Raw genomic sequence first — 14,376 nt, 5'->3', positions numbered from 1 at the left:
CAGAGCTGGGACAAACACACCACGCCACTGCACGGGCCATAAAAAAGCTCCGAGCAGAAGGTCTCGGCTACGTCGGGGGGGGGTGGGGTGGGGTTGGGGTGGAGGTGGGGTGAGTTATTGTATTTCATTAGCGCACCGGATGCTTCTCATTCGGCCTCGCTCGCCCATTACACCCCTTTCATTAGGAGTTTACGCTGGTGTAACACGCTCGGAGTGCTCTCGAAAATGAAAACGTTCCCGTCGTAACGACGTTTTTGCGTACACCCCCCCACCACCACCACCACCACCCCCACTACCCACTCCCCTTTTCCTTAACGCTCCCGTCGCAAATTGATTCCATCCAGGGGACGCAACTAATTTGATGGAGGAGCGATTACTCAAATCCGATTTAATAATCCATAAAAAGACTGACTGCGCGGTTTCAAAACAGTTTCTATTCGAATGTCATTGGATTATGGGTATTTAGGAGGAAGGACAGAAAGATTTACGCCGCGGCACCCAAACTGAGCGCTGGAACCCGACCCCTAATTCCACTAATTTGAGGGGGTCCCCCCACACCCCCCTCCCCCACCGCTTTGCACAGAAATAAATACTGAGTCTTAGAGAGTCTTAGCCTCATTAACAATTACGCACACTTGTGGAAAAGCTCTATGTCTAAATGAAAAATGGAGTGTTCAGAGAAAATCAGGATTTTATTTTTGTGTATATTGAAAAAAATCCCATTTCACACCAGTAACCGGTAAAATTATTAAATTACACTTTTAAGCCTAACAGTGACAATACAGTCTTAATACTCACTCAGTGTAAAAGCTGGGCCTGTTTAGATGCACACAAAGCTGATATCCTGAGAGGAAAATAGGCTCAACTGTCATTTAAAGCAGTCACTCCCTAATTGAAGGTTTGTTTGTTTTTTTAGACTAATTAAGTGAAATTGGATAATTTTTTCACAGTACACCTGACATTGGTCTTAATGTAATAAATAAAATAAAAACCATACAACCACAGCAAGCATGGTGAAAAAAATCCCTAAACAAGGGATGAAAGATTGATGAAACAGAGCAACCGAGCAGAACCGAAGAATATTTTCATGGCTAACCTCATAATTACCTGCATGGTATGTGCTCTTTTTGTGTTGGTTGTCAGCAGGAGAATGAACTAATGTGGATTTCTGCAAAGACTCTGGTGGCAAGATGTTGAAAACCCTTTTTTATTTTTTCATTTTTATCGCATGAGTCGCAAAAAATGCAAACACTAAATGATGACAGCAAAAGTGGAGCGGAAGAACCCGCGGCCTGCATGCCCGGACGACACATTGGCGTCTTCAGCGGAAAAGTGTCACCGCAGTCTAAACTGGCAAGCGGCAAACTGGGAAGCGCTGAGTGGAAACAGGGTTTATTGAATAAATTTAACGGCTGTGAGCCCGGCCTTGCTGCTCACATGTGCTCCTCTGCCCTGCCTCCCTCACTCACTCCCTCCCCCATTACGTACTGGGAACTGGGGGAGAGGGCACGAGCTCAGCTAGCCAGTAATATCACTCGGCGGAGCACACGCTGCCTGCGTGCACACCAGGGCGGGGGAGGGGAGCGTGTGGGCCGCGTAATGTCACACGGCGACGCCAGGAAAACCGGGGCTGCTTTGGGAAACGCGCGAGCACGCACGCATGCACGCACAGGCCACGTTCTCTCGGAGAAGTCGAGCGGGGAAAAAAAAGAAAAAGAAAAAACTGACAGTGAGATGCTCCGACATCTGCGGCGCGCCGCCGTGCCCGAATGCCGTTTTGTCGTTTTGTCTGCCGTTTAGCTGGAAATAGATCCCCGAGGGCCTTTGAAGTTCACACACAAACGGGCAGCGGAATGAGAATGAATTGTTGATATTGAATTGAATGCCGCTTATTTAAAAAAAAAACAAAAAAAAAACAACTCTTTATTCCGTCACTTCTGATTGTAAAGGTACTGCAGTTTCATCAGTAGTTGTGTTTCCATTACAGATTTTCACAAAATAAAAGCGAAATTTCAAAGATTTGGACAAAGTACAATTGTGATTTGCAGGTGTTTCCATTGAATGGTGTGACGCGCATTAGCCATAATTCTTGTAAAATCTCACAGGACAAAATTTAAAAGGATTACGTTTGTTTTTCTTTGTTTACTGTCAAGAATGGTTGTTATATTTTCCTTTTTGATTACTTGTAAAAAAAAACAAAAAATACCGTCTCCTCCTCTGTCCCAACATAATGCACCATTTTTACTTCACGCGACCCCGTACGTCACGTCCGGTGACGTGTAAATGCGAAAAAGTGTTTCCATTCCATTTCACACTTTTGCGATATAAATATTCACATGTCAGTTTGTTCTTACGGGGTTTGGGCTGCCTTTCAGAATCACTACCTGCCTGACTGCCTGCCTGCCTGACTGCGCCTTCGACCTATTTGCGCTATGCTTTTACCTGAGTGTCAACAGATGGGAAACAAGAAAGGTCAGAAGGGTGTGGCCACAAACACACACAAACACAAACACACTCTCTTACACACACACACACACACACACACACACACACACACACACACACACACACACACACACACACACACACACACACACACACACACACAGGAGGGGCATTCCTCGAGGTCCATGTCAGATGATGTTTGTTTAGGGTCTAAAAACGTCTAAAAATTAAAAAAAAAAAAAAAAAAACTAAAAACCACACGTCAGCATCACAATGCTACTGTCATCGCGTGCTGCAAAAGCGCGGCGACTCTCGCAGTTAGTTCCGGTCTGGAGGGGCGGACGGACGGAGACGTTTTCCACTTAAGTCGTCCAACAGGCGGCTTGTGTCGCCTCACGCCGCCTCGGTTGCAAACACAGAGAGCAGGTTTGCTACGATGGAAATTCCATCGCCTCAAACCCTCGAGTCAAGTCGCGCCCCGACGTGGAATTATACCAAGCAAGGGTAAAGGAGTAAAGGATAGATGTGCCGCTCCTAATAACCCCAAAAAATGAATAAATAGAAAAACGGGCCGCAACACTCAAGCATCCTCCATCTCCAAAATCTTTAATGGTTTTACTAACAGGCACCTCGGTCCAAACATAAACTCATTTCGACCACGTCTTCCTCAGTCTGTCAGTAATACTATGAAAGATTTTTGAGATTGCTGCGGACCAGTTTTTCATCTTTTGGATGGAATTCCCCCCCCCCCCCCCCTTTTCCCCATCCTCCTCCTCCTCCTCCAGTCTCTCCTCAAACTGTAAAGGGCGACGAACATTAGCTAATGGACTCGGACCCCCAGACGGCAGACAGCAGCGCTTAACCCAGTCGGGATTATCCCAGTAAAACCTCAACTTCCAGCGTCATTCCCACTAATCCCTGGGAAACACCATCTGCCGGCCAAGCGCTCCTTTTTTTTAAACTGGGCACCTCACACTCTTCGTCTTTTACCAAAACAAGCCGCCGCGTCTCGTTTACACACAGGTCACTCTCTCCTTCCCCTCGCCGCCGCCACCGCTGCCGCCCCGCCCTCGCACAACTCGTAACTCCTCTTGGCCCGTTGCCACTGACACAACACGGACATGCCTGCTGGTGTTTTGAAACTCTGCCAGATACGGCGGCGCATGGGAGTGGGGGAGGGGGAGGGGACAGAGAGCGAGCGAGAGAGAGAGCGAGAAAGAAGGGGGGCGGTGGCTCTCAGACGGCAAGCTGATTGGTCGGCTCGGGGCAGCGGGGAAGGAAAACAAACGGCCGTCAGCTGGCTTACTTACCCCAGCGAGCATGTGACGCGACTGTCCTGTGTTTAATACTGGAGCGGGGGAGGGGAGAGGAGGGCAGGGGAAAAACAACAAGAGTAGTCGTCGTCGTCGGGGAGAGCGAAAAGGTGAGCGCGGGAGGAGGCGAATGACACCGTCCGAATTAGAAGGAGCGCGTGTGAATAGAAAAAGGAGGCTGCAGACGTCAACTGTTACACAACAGCTCCGTTCCAGGGGGGGGCGTTGCCGGGTTCTTTTTTCAAAGGGAGACCAAATGTCTGGCAAAACATGTGAAAGGAGGGCAGGAAGCGACGAGACAGCGAAGCAAAAATAGTCATTATTTATGAAAAGATTTGAGTCACAGGATTGTGTGAGAGGACAACACCACCGCACGAGCCGCCCTCACACTATAGCTCCAACATAAAGGAGCTCAAGAAACCGCAGCCTCCCGGTCAAACAAACAAAAAATACTCGGAGAGGTTGTGACTATGAAAAGAATGGCAGTCACAGCAAGGTTACAACTGAAATCTGATTTTATGATAAATGCTCTCCAGCAATCCAGGCAATGCCAGGACTGAGCAAAGGTTCCTCTATTGTTAGTTCCTTAATTTTAATTGAATTCATTTAATTTTTTTGTATCCGTATTTTATTTGAACACACTTGTTCGGTTCAAAACAACCACATCTACTCGTCACATATGGTAAAGTGTACAAATGTTGACACATTCCTGGAGAGATACTGTTTTGGTGTCTGTGGAGTCTTGAAGCTATGTGTAGCTATGTAGCTTGACTCAGCCGATGGAACTAAATTTAATAATACTATATGGGTTTATACATATATAACAGGCACGACTGAGTTAAGAACTTTTGTGAAGGACTTGTATTAAAAAAAAAACTAAAGCAAGCGATAACATTATGGTAAAGACATAAGGACTGGTAAGTGTCTGTATGAAAGCATCTCCTCAGCCTTTATGTTAAAGTACATGTGAAATTAAAATAAAGTTCCAAAAGAATGACAATAAAAGAGATGTAATAGGCATATCTATGAAGGGCTTTTGAAATGTGCATTTATTTTGGGTTTTACGTTTCTGCGTAAAGCATTTTTGTGCATTTTTTACGCACCGGCGAGGACGTCAGCCACGCAAACGCAAAAGAGCATGTTGTTGTTGTTGTTGTTGTTGTTGATGTTGTTGTTGTTGTTGTTGGAACAAAATGGAACGTGGCGGAGGGGTGGACGTGACAAATGGGCGTACGCGCAGGCGGCGGCAAGCCGGTTTATTTTTGGTCGCGGCGGGATTAGACGGGATAATAACTCGGAAGTGTCAGGGCCGTCGGTCCTCGTCAGACAGGGGGGAGCTCTTCTGATTGGCCGCTTGCCGCTTCGAACGGCGACGAACACTGCCGGTGCTCGGAGCTTCCGCTCAGACGTCAAGACGTTTACTACGGAGGCTATTAGTCAGCCCCAGGCCGAACGAGACAAAACCAGAAATGACTGGGGGATTGGTGGTTGGAATGAAGCGGCTCCTGCAGCAGCAGCAGCAGCAGCAGCAGCAGCAGCAGCAGCAGCAGCAGCAGCAGCAGAGGCCGCGATAAAAAAAGAAAAGAAAAATGGAGTTAAATAAATGTGATAAATGCCTTCCTTTCTATCCATTTACTTTATATGGCTCAAAATCCTCAGATGGACATCAAAGCTGACACACACACACGCATGCATGCACACACACACTCCACTACATGAAACACATTCACAACGCACAGGAAACAGGGAATGCTCCCTAATTACTGGGCACATGTTGCACATTAAAAGCCTGGAAGTCCGACTTCATATAATCCAACTCTGCTGGCTGCATGGAAACACACACACACACACACACACACACACACACACACACACACACACACACACACACACACACACACACACACACACACACTATAATCCTCTTCAAGGGATAACTAGCTACAGATGGGAGATGCTCTTGGAAAGGAAAAGCGCTGCTGCCACCGCCACACACTCACATGGATGGTTCCAGCAGTGATGAAACATAATCACTGGGCCCTCAGCAGTCACAGCTGCTTAATCATATTTGCGGGGGGGGGTTTCTTCTTCGTTTTGCACGCGTGTTCACAATGTCCATTGTCTCTCCCCCGCCGAGCGGAGGGCGAGCGCTGATGAGAAAGGCAGGAGTCAACGGAGGAAATAGTCAGTATGTGTGAGAGGGAGGGAGGGAGGGAGAGGGAGAGGGAGAAGGGGAAAAGAGAACCCAGGAGGTATAAACTCAAGTTACAGGAATTCCTCTGGCCTTGTATCAGCGTCAGTGTTGGGTTAGGTTTCCTTGCAAACATTCACAGCCAGTGAGAGAAGGAGAGGGGGGGTGGGAGGGGGTGGGAGGGCTGGTAGGGGAGGTGGGGGGGGGGGGGACAACTGGCCAAGCGGTTGTCCACATCAGAAAGGTTGGGGAATGTTCAAAAAATGTTCAAAAATTCAATCATTCAAATAGTAATTCGCACTTTACGCGGCTCCAAAAGCAGCAAACGCACACAAACACACAAAAAAAAAAGACACGAGGGAAGCGCTCGCCAGGAACCCCAGTAGGCCGCCAGACTGATTAGTTCAACCTCACGTCACGCTGACAATCGCGAGGCGTTCACAATCCACAGAAGGCGGACGGCGCTCTGGGTTCTATTCAGCACCACCCCGCCGCCCCGTGTGGTCGCGGTGACAACAATTCCATCTGGAGCACAAGAGTGACATTCTGCGGGGATTATGGTGTCACTCCAGGCCTAATGGACGCCGGGCGGGCGCCGTTATCTGTTTCCACGCTTCACAAGCGGAGGGCAGCGTTTTTGATGTAATCCAATTTTCCATTCGCACAAAAACACGCTGATGACGAGCACGGCTGACATTCATGTGCGGCTGGAGTGGGCCGCCGCACCCCCGCCACACACACACACACACACACACACACACACACACACACACACACACACACACACACACACACACACACACACACACACACACACCCCCGCCACGAGCGTGCGCGTAGCCAATAGGCTCTTATCAGCCGGCCGCTGGCTCCCTCCGCTGCTCAAGGAGTCTTATCTCCCGACTGCTGAGACCCTTCCATTTCTCTCCAACCCCTCCCTCGACGTTCCTTTCACTCAAATCAATGATTTCAGTTCCTCTGCACCGCCCAACGGTCGCGAACTCCAGCGAGAGTGTGAACAATGGCTTCGCAACAGATCGAGGTGCGTGCAGAGGAGCGGCAGACAGCTCCAGCCAACCCAAATACATTCGATATTCGCTCTTGGGCCGCCATAAGTTAGAATAACACGGCTCTTTGGCTTCATCCCTCCAGCGGAGCCTTGGAAATATTCTGCGTGCCCCTCCTAAAAGAAACTTTTTTTCCCTTCTCACTTGGCTGAAGATGCGTGTGTCTGAGTCAGGCATCCTGGGTTTAAAGGGGTGACATCAGCCGCTCGCGAAAGGAGAAGCAGGATCAATGAAATGAGCTGGAACTGTCCCAAATTCCATACACACTGTTGAATGTGAATCACACTTTAATTTGCATTTAATGGGCTAAAGTCTGAGCAGAATTGCGGGTTAGCCCTTGGCTCTCTGCATACCATCCAGCGGCTAAGTATTTCATCAGCTGTTTGTTCATTTTGACCAGTTTCCTTCATTTGATCCCTTTATTTTTTGCTGATGTAAGCGGTCCTGTGATGACGCATCGCGAAAATTCATTCAGACATCACCAATTAGATCCAGATCTCGTCTTACTATAAATCTTGTGTTATCTTATTCCAATCAGATTCCTTCTCAAATATGTTTTTTAGGGCTGACTGTCCACACTGTTTATAGCAAGTGTCCAAATGGGATCTGGCTCTGTTCAGACCGGGCCACATTATTGACCCATCTGACAGGTTGCTGTAGCAACGACAGCGCGTGGAGTGTGTGACGTCATATCATTGCGACAGCGGCAAAAACTACATGGACTTGTTGCAATACATGGCCTGGAGCTTGGCTTGAATGCGGCTACAGTATCTCCCCACACACTGATGAGCCAATGAGGTTCCTCCTCTGTCCAGGGACTGCTGTTTTCTACTTCTTCTGTCTGCTCCATTACATTACAGCTCCGCACCTGGAATGGCGCTCTCTGGTCTGGCACATTGGGTCTCGTGTCGCGTAGAGTGACGTCACGGACAGTCAGAACCCATCGGTGTATTTGGAGCTGTTCACAGCGAGACGCATCTGTCCAAATGCGATTCGAAAGTACCTCCCGAAGACGGTTTCAATCCGTTTGGCAAAAATCGGATTTCATGTGATTTGTGACTGTTCACACTGCAAAAGAGCCACGCGGTTTCAATCTGGATGGGCTAAAAATCGGTGAGACGGGAAAACAATCTTACCAAACAACTTGGTTTAATTGACCAAAAGCCCTTCTACCCTTTTTATCAATTTCCACAGGGAGTCATACAATGACAGGGACAAGGAAGAACACATATGTGACCTTGCATCAGGCGTTTTAAAGGCAAAGACAACCATATAAATAACCTACAAAAGAGCAGCACTGTTTTTAATAGTTATCTTAAGTCAGTTACTTATCGTACGTCGTAAAACTGAATGTTTGCACGGGTGGACAGATCATGTTTGGATAGACATGGTCTGGAGAGATGAAACAGCATCTCAACACATGGCGGCTGCGGCGCTGGCCGACCAACAATGACTCTCCCTGCTCATCTTGCTCAACAGAAAGTAGAGCCCTCTCCTGTGTCATTGCATCCCTCGGGGCTGAAGCCCAGTGAGCAACTGAAGCATTACTGGGAAATGAAGCCCTTACTGGAAAACCGAATCCACTTATTTACTGGCAACTGAGGGGGAGGGGATCGGTGGGAGGATGGGGGAGGGGGGTCAGAAGAAAAATGGGTTATAGCAAAAAAAAAAATAAAAGAAAGAAATCATAAAATGTTCTTGCATCACTGCAGTCTCAATGCACAGTTTAAAAATTGCAACTATGAACCAGTATTTTCATTGCCAAAAAAAATGCAGTGGCATCGCAGCACCTGCTGCACATCTGAGTCCAAGACCTTGCGTCATATCTCACCTAATATATAACTGTGATTAGTTCTAATGCTTGACATTGAATCATATCTCACCTAATATATAACTATGATCAGCTCTCACGCTTGTAGAAAATATATAACAGACAGATGACAAAGATTACATACCTTCAAAGAAGTGCCAAGTTTAATATAAAATGAAAAAATATTGTGTAAGCTTTTGTCGAACAAAGCACTAAAGTTTGTTCCCCTCAGAACTGCAAATGCTACATCTTGTTGACAAACATCAGCTCACTAAATAATTAAATGCTTGTGATAGCAGGTTGGACCCATTTGGCAAAAATGTATACATTTAAAAAATGTGCCGTCTGAACATGGGCCCTTCTGATTCATGAGACCAAAAACAGCATCAGAAAACAGAAATGTTTTTTTTCCCACAAATTATTGACATAAACTGTGTCTCAACATTAAAAATATTTCCCGCCAGCCTTCACAGCACTGCGTATTAACATCAAAGGATGAGCAGCCTTGTATGTAAAGTAAAGTTTAATGATTAGACGGGTTGTAAACCAAACGCACATGGCGTAAAAATGTGCGAGACTGCGTGAGACTGCAACACTTCTTTTTTCATTTCTAAAAAGAGCTCGTTGCTCTTTTGCTGGATGTGAACACGCCGCGCCACGACTACCGCTGATCAATCTTGCAGACATCTTAATAATGTAGTAAGAGAAAATATTTTCATTTCTACTAATGAGTTCGACAACCATTTTCCACAGCACTTTCCTCCAGCTCAGGGCTCTCCAACAAAAACCAGAAGTGGTCCAAAGAGGACATTCCAAGACCCCCTATTGGCAGTATTTGTTATTCTCTCTAAGCATGTGACTGGCCCAAGAAAAAGTCAAGTTTCCTGTGCAACAGGCGCTTGGATTTCACTTTATCCCGATGATATGGTGCTAAAGCAGAACGCCAGGCCAGGGTTCCGTCGCGACAGCTCGTACAGAAAAAGGCTGGAGAGTGCGGTGATGAAAACGTACGTGATCGTCTATAAAACATATGCGGCGGTGCCGTCGGTGGAAGAAAATTGAGAAGAGGCAAACTACACAGGACCTACTGATCTGCCTTGTGAGTGTGCACAAGCATGCGAGTGCCGCATGCATGTGTGGTAGTGTGTATGCAAATCCAGCTCAGCACACGTGCCTGTTTGTCTCCAGGGAACTAGGTGAAGAGCCACTCAGCTCCCTTTGACCCAAAAGCCATATGGCCCTCAGTATGGTTCGACAGTCGGCTGACTAGTGTTGTAGTCAAGACTGCAACAAGCGAGACCAAGACATTCTCAAGACCAGAGAGCATCGAGATCAAGACAAGAACAGGACTTTAAAAAGCAAAGAAAATAACAACAAAACAGAAAAAAATTACCAGTATTTTTTGGAAATTCAAGTTTGCTTCTAAATCGAACAGCAACATCTTTTATCAGCAAGGTATCTATTAATAATTTTCTTTAACATTTTGCTGCTTTGCCAATCATTTCAAACCATGAAAAAAAAATTGCTTAATAGAATTTAAAAAAAAAGTTAACTAGGAATAAGGGGCTGTGTCACTCTGGGTGTCACAAACAGAGCGTAAAACGGCAGCAGCTGGATTCCGTTCCGTTATTATCGTGTCATTGCAGTGTTGGCTGATTCTTGACTGGTCTGGATCAAAAATACCCAGTCCAATACCCAGTCCGTCCAGTTTGAGACCGAGACAAGACCCAGTAAAAATGCATCCGAGTCCGAGACAATAAAAAGTAGTTACAAAGTGGACCCTTAAAGGCCGATCATGAGACCCAAGACCAATCTCGAGTACTACAACACTAGCGCTGACCATAGAATACAACTGCACTGTCAGCATGTTTTTGTCTGTGTGCATTAATGCCAAACACTAAAGGATAATAACGATAGTGATGCCACAGAGGGAAGAGGCTTGGTGAAGATGCAAAAAAAGACACATTTTCTGAAACACACTTTCAGCTGGGTAGGCAGATAAAGCCCTCTTGACTACAAACACTACTCACCTCATTGTCGTGATGTTGGCAGAAGCTCATGCGGTCTTGGAACAGGGACAGCAGGGCGAAATTGTTCTGCAGCGACTGCGCGAGGGAGACCGACACCCCCGGCTGGCCCGAGTTGCTGTTGGCGTTGGCCCGGCCCAGGTGGAGGCTCTCAATGAAGTGGTCCTTGGTCAGCCGCACCCGCTGGTGCGCCCGCACGCAGTTGTCGCACAGGTATTCCTGGCAGTCGAGGCAGTGGGAGGTGGCGGGGTTCTCCTCGTCGCACGAGCTGCACTGGGGCTCTCCCAGGTGGTGAGGGTGTAGCAGGCCCACAGGGCCGTGGTGGAACCCAGAGGAGCCCCCGCCCAGGCCCACCCGGTGCTGCTGCTGCTGCTGGTGGTGGTGATGGTGGCCGTTCTTGTTCTGGATCTGCTCCTCGGAGCTCACCACCACGTCCAGGAGGTTGCTGAAGAGGAAGTTGGAGGAGGGCAGCGAGTCCACCCCGGCCTCCGAGATGGACACCTTCTGGTCGCAGGTGGGGCACCGCAGCTTGAGCGGGTCCCCTGGACTCCTCTGGCCCTCCAGGCACTGCCTGCAGAAGGCGTGGAGGCAGGGCAGGACGTGGAGCCTCCTGGTGGTCTGGCTGGAGGAGGACGAGGTGTGCGAGGAGGATGAGGAGGTAGACGAGCTGGAGGAAATGGGAGCGGAGGAGCCGCACAGCTCCTTGCAGAGGGGGCAAGTTTGCAGGTCCGAGTCTGGAAACGAAGCCATCTGCACTTTCGCGGCAACACACGGCTCACTTTATAGTAATAATAATAATAATAACAACAACAACACGCGAGGCAAAAACAATGTTGAGGTATTCATTTGGGCGCACGTCGGCCCGGTTTCGTTGCGTCAAAAAAGTTGTCTCTTGAGGTAGATTAATAAGGTACTGGAGCAGTCCAACAGTAGAAACGGCCTTCATCGATTTACAGGGTTTTTCTCTCTCTCTCTCTCTCTCTCTCTCTCTCTCTCTCTCTCTCTGTATTATATAACTGACCTGATGCAAAGTGAGGAGGTAGCCAGTTCTTTCATAGAGTTGTTCCGAGATGGTTTCACGGAGATGGAAACGATATTTAAGACCATATGAGTCGTGTAAGGCGTTTCTGAGGGGGAAGCAGCCGCGTCATTTCTTTCAAATTTAGTCGACGGGGTAGAAGGGGGGGAAATGAGCAAAAACACGACGTCGGTGGTTCGCCGAGTCTCAGAAAATCAACCCCGAAGCGGAGCGACGCTGGGTCGGCGTAAGACTACTGAGCGTTCCGTCTCTCCTGGCCAGGCGACTCGACAACATGACGAGGGGGCTCGACGCTGCAACACAACACCCGGGGGTCGAGGAAGCGAAGCACTCACAGTACGGCTCAGTGATTTCTTCCTCTTCTCCCCAATGTGGCGCTCTCGAATTTTCGCGTTTTGTTGTCGTTATGGCGTCGCCCTCCAGTCAGTCCAGCATCGGGGCCCGCTCGCAGGGCGTCGGACGCGGCCAGGGATCGGCGGGTAGTCGCAGTGCGAGCCTCGGACAGCGACACCGTGAATTATTCATCAAAGCGGCACTCTCGCTGGGTGCGTTCGGGACATTAGGGGTAGCAGCAGCAAAAAATGAAAAACAAAAAACAAAAAAAAAACAGAGACCCCCTTCGCACACACCTACGGGTGCCCCCCCAACCCCCAAGCGACGAGGCCGCTTCCAGCTCTCGGCTCCTCCGCCGCGTCAGTCCGTCGGTTGGTTGGGTCCCCACCACCACCACCACTCCGTGGTTCTCTGCGTGGAGGAATGCGTTAAAGAGTTCCTGCTCGGTGCGCCGCAAACTGAGGGAACTCGGTCCGACGACCGCACGGAGCTCGGGCCGCGTCCTCTCTTTATCGTCGTCGCCGCCAGTCGTTCACTCACCGCCGAGGGAAAAACAGTGTTTTGTTGGGGGGTGTAAACACAAGTTACTTGCTCGGGGCTGCCGCACCGCGAGCTGCTCTGGTCCGACTGAGCGCAAAGCGGAATGACTTCCGCCATGGGGAGGCGGGTGTGTCGGGGGCGCGCCGGACGCGCGCTCACGACGGGGGAGGGCGCGTTCGCGAGACGGGGCCGCTCCAGAGAGGAGTGCAGGCTTATCGATAGGGTTCTTTTGGCTCTGCTCACTAAAAAGAGCGTTATAAAAAAAGAGAGTTATTTTGGTTTTTGGACTATTTATTTTATTTTATTTTGTCGCTTGTAATATTTTATTACCAAATTATGTGCTAAAATTATTGACTAATGTTCATGACATCAAAATATTAAATGTGTATTACACATTCAACACAAGTGAAAGAACATATCAACGAAACATCACAAGATTAAAAAAAAAAAAATAGGAATTGTAAAACAAACAAAAAGCAATCAGATAAAAAAAAAAAAATTGGTTCCTGTGTGCTGTGTGTGTGTGTGTGTGTGTGTGTGTGTGTGTGTGTGTGTGTGTGTGTGTGATTGTGTTAAATATTAAGGTATTTACTATGGGTTGATCCCATTTCTAATATTTATTTATTTTTATTTTGTTTTATATTTTTCTATCATACATTATCATCACTAAAACGCGTTGTAAATTGCTGCAAAAAAATAAACGGCTCCCATTAAGGAGCCGGCTCTTAGAACCGGTTCGTTCGCGAACAAACCCATCACTCGTGCAGAAGCCGTAGCGGTTTTGCCCGAAGCTTTAGGGGCTGACAATTATAACTCACGGCCCCAAACCAAGAGGTGTCTTGACAAATATGACATTGCCTCAGAAAACACAGCTCACAGACCTGATGGTGATGAATCACCTCGGAGTCATCGCCACCAAGAGGGCTCTGAAAGGTTTTTGCATGACAGATGTGGCCAAGGTATGAGAGGTATTCATGTTGAGCAGTTTATGGCAAGGCAAGGCGACTACTCGTGTTTGCAGACTTTGGAACAGGAATAAATATACAATCATAAATAATTGTATAGTTTTGTCAAAAGATCAAAAAGTGTGAAACAATTTGTGTAATTGTAACCTTAAACAGTCAGTCAGTGATGACGCTGTGTCAGATGTGCACACAATTACAACAAATAAAGAGGAACAAAATTCAATTTAGGTCATGGTTGACTATAGATGTGAAAAATATTTTATCTTTAAAGATAAAGTGATCCAGTCAGTTTTGCAGTCCACGGAGAAGACAAATTCAGTGCGTGTGAGTCACTTAAAGTTAATTTGACACAGGTCACAAATATTGCTTCATAAATCTGTGAGGGTTAAACGGAAGAATAACACTGGTTCAGGCGGCCAGATGATTTACAGCAACCCCGCAAGTCAAACAAAGTAGGGCTGAGGCAGAAAGACAGAGCAGCACGTGTCAGAGGTTATGCCGATGCGTCAAAGTGAGAGAGAAAAAAATCCCCCCCCTGAATAGCATGTGAAGCGAGATCACTGAGGGATCTGATGAGCTCTGATGATGCAACAGAATCAAATTGTTCAACTTTGAAGAATCCACTCTTTCATGCAGCACAGCTTTG

The 14,376-nt window shown here is 47.7% G+C and overlaps 1 protein-coding gene across 1 annotated transcript in view; it reads right to left on the bottom strand.

The window, feature by feature from the left end:
* The window catches only part of trim71 (tripartite motif containing 71, E3 ubiquitin protein ligase), a 35,565-nt gene extending 22,696 nt beyond the window's left edge, over positions 1–12,869 (bottom strand). Inside the window, exon 1 of the mRNA XM_076030380.1 lies at positions 10,857–12,869. Coding sequence (XP_075886495.1) covers positions 10,857–11,603 — 747 coding nt within the window. The 5' untranslated portion in view covers positions 11,604–12,869. The remainder of the gene's footprint in view (positions 1–10,856) is intronic.
* Between the last annotated feature and the right edge of the window lie 1,507 nt (positions 12,870–14,376).

Source organism: Nelusetta ayraudi, unplaced genomic scaffold (assembly GCF_046127955.1).
Source record: "Nelusetta ayraudi isolate G7.1 ecotype Tasmania unplaced genomic scaffold, CSIRO-AGI_Nayr_v1 ptg000027l, whole genome shotgun sequence".
In the NCBI taxonomy this organism is placed as follows: Eukaryota; Metazoa; Chordata; class Actinopteri; order Tetraodontiformes; family Monacanthidae; genus Nelusetta; species Nelusetta ayraudi.
The sequence above is the reverse complement of the archived record's forward strand: the minus strand, read 5'-3'. Positions and strand labels throughout refer to the sequence as shown.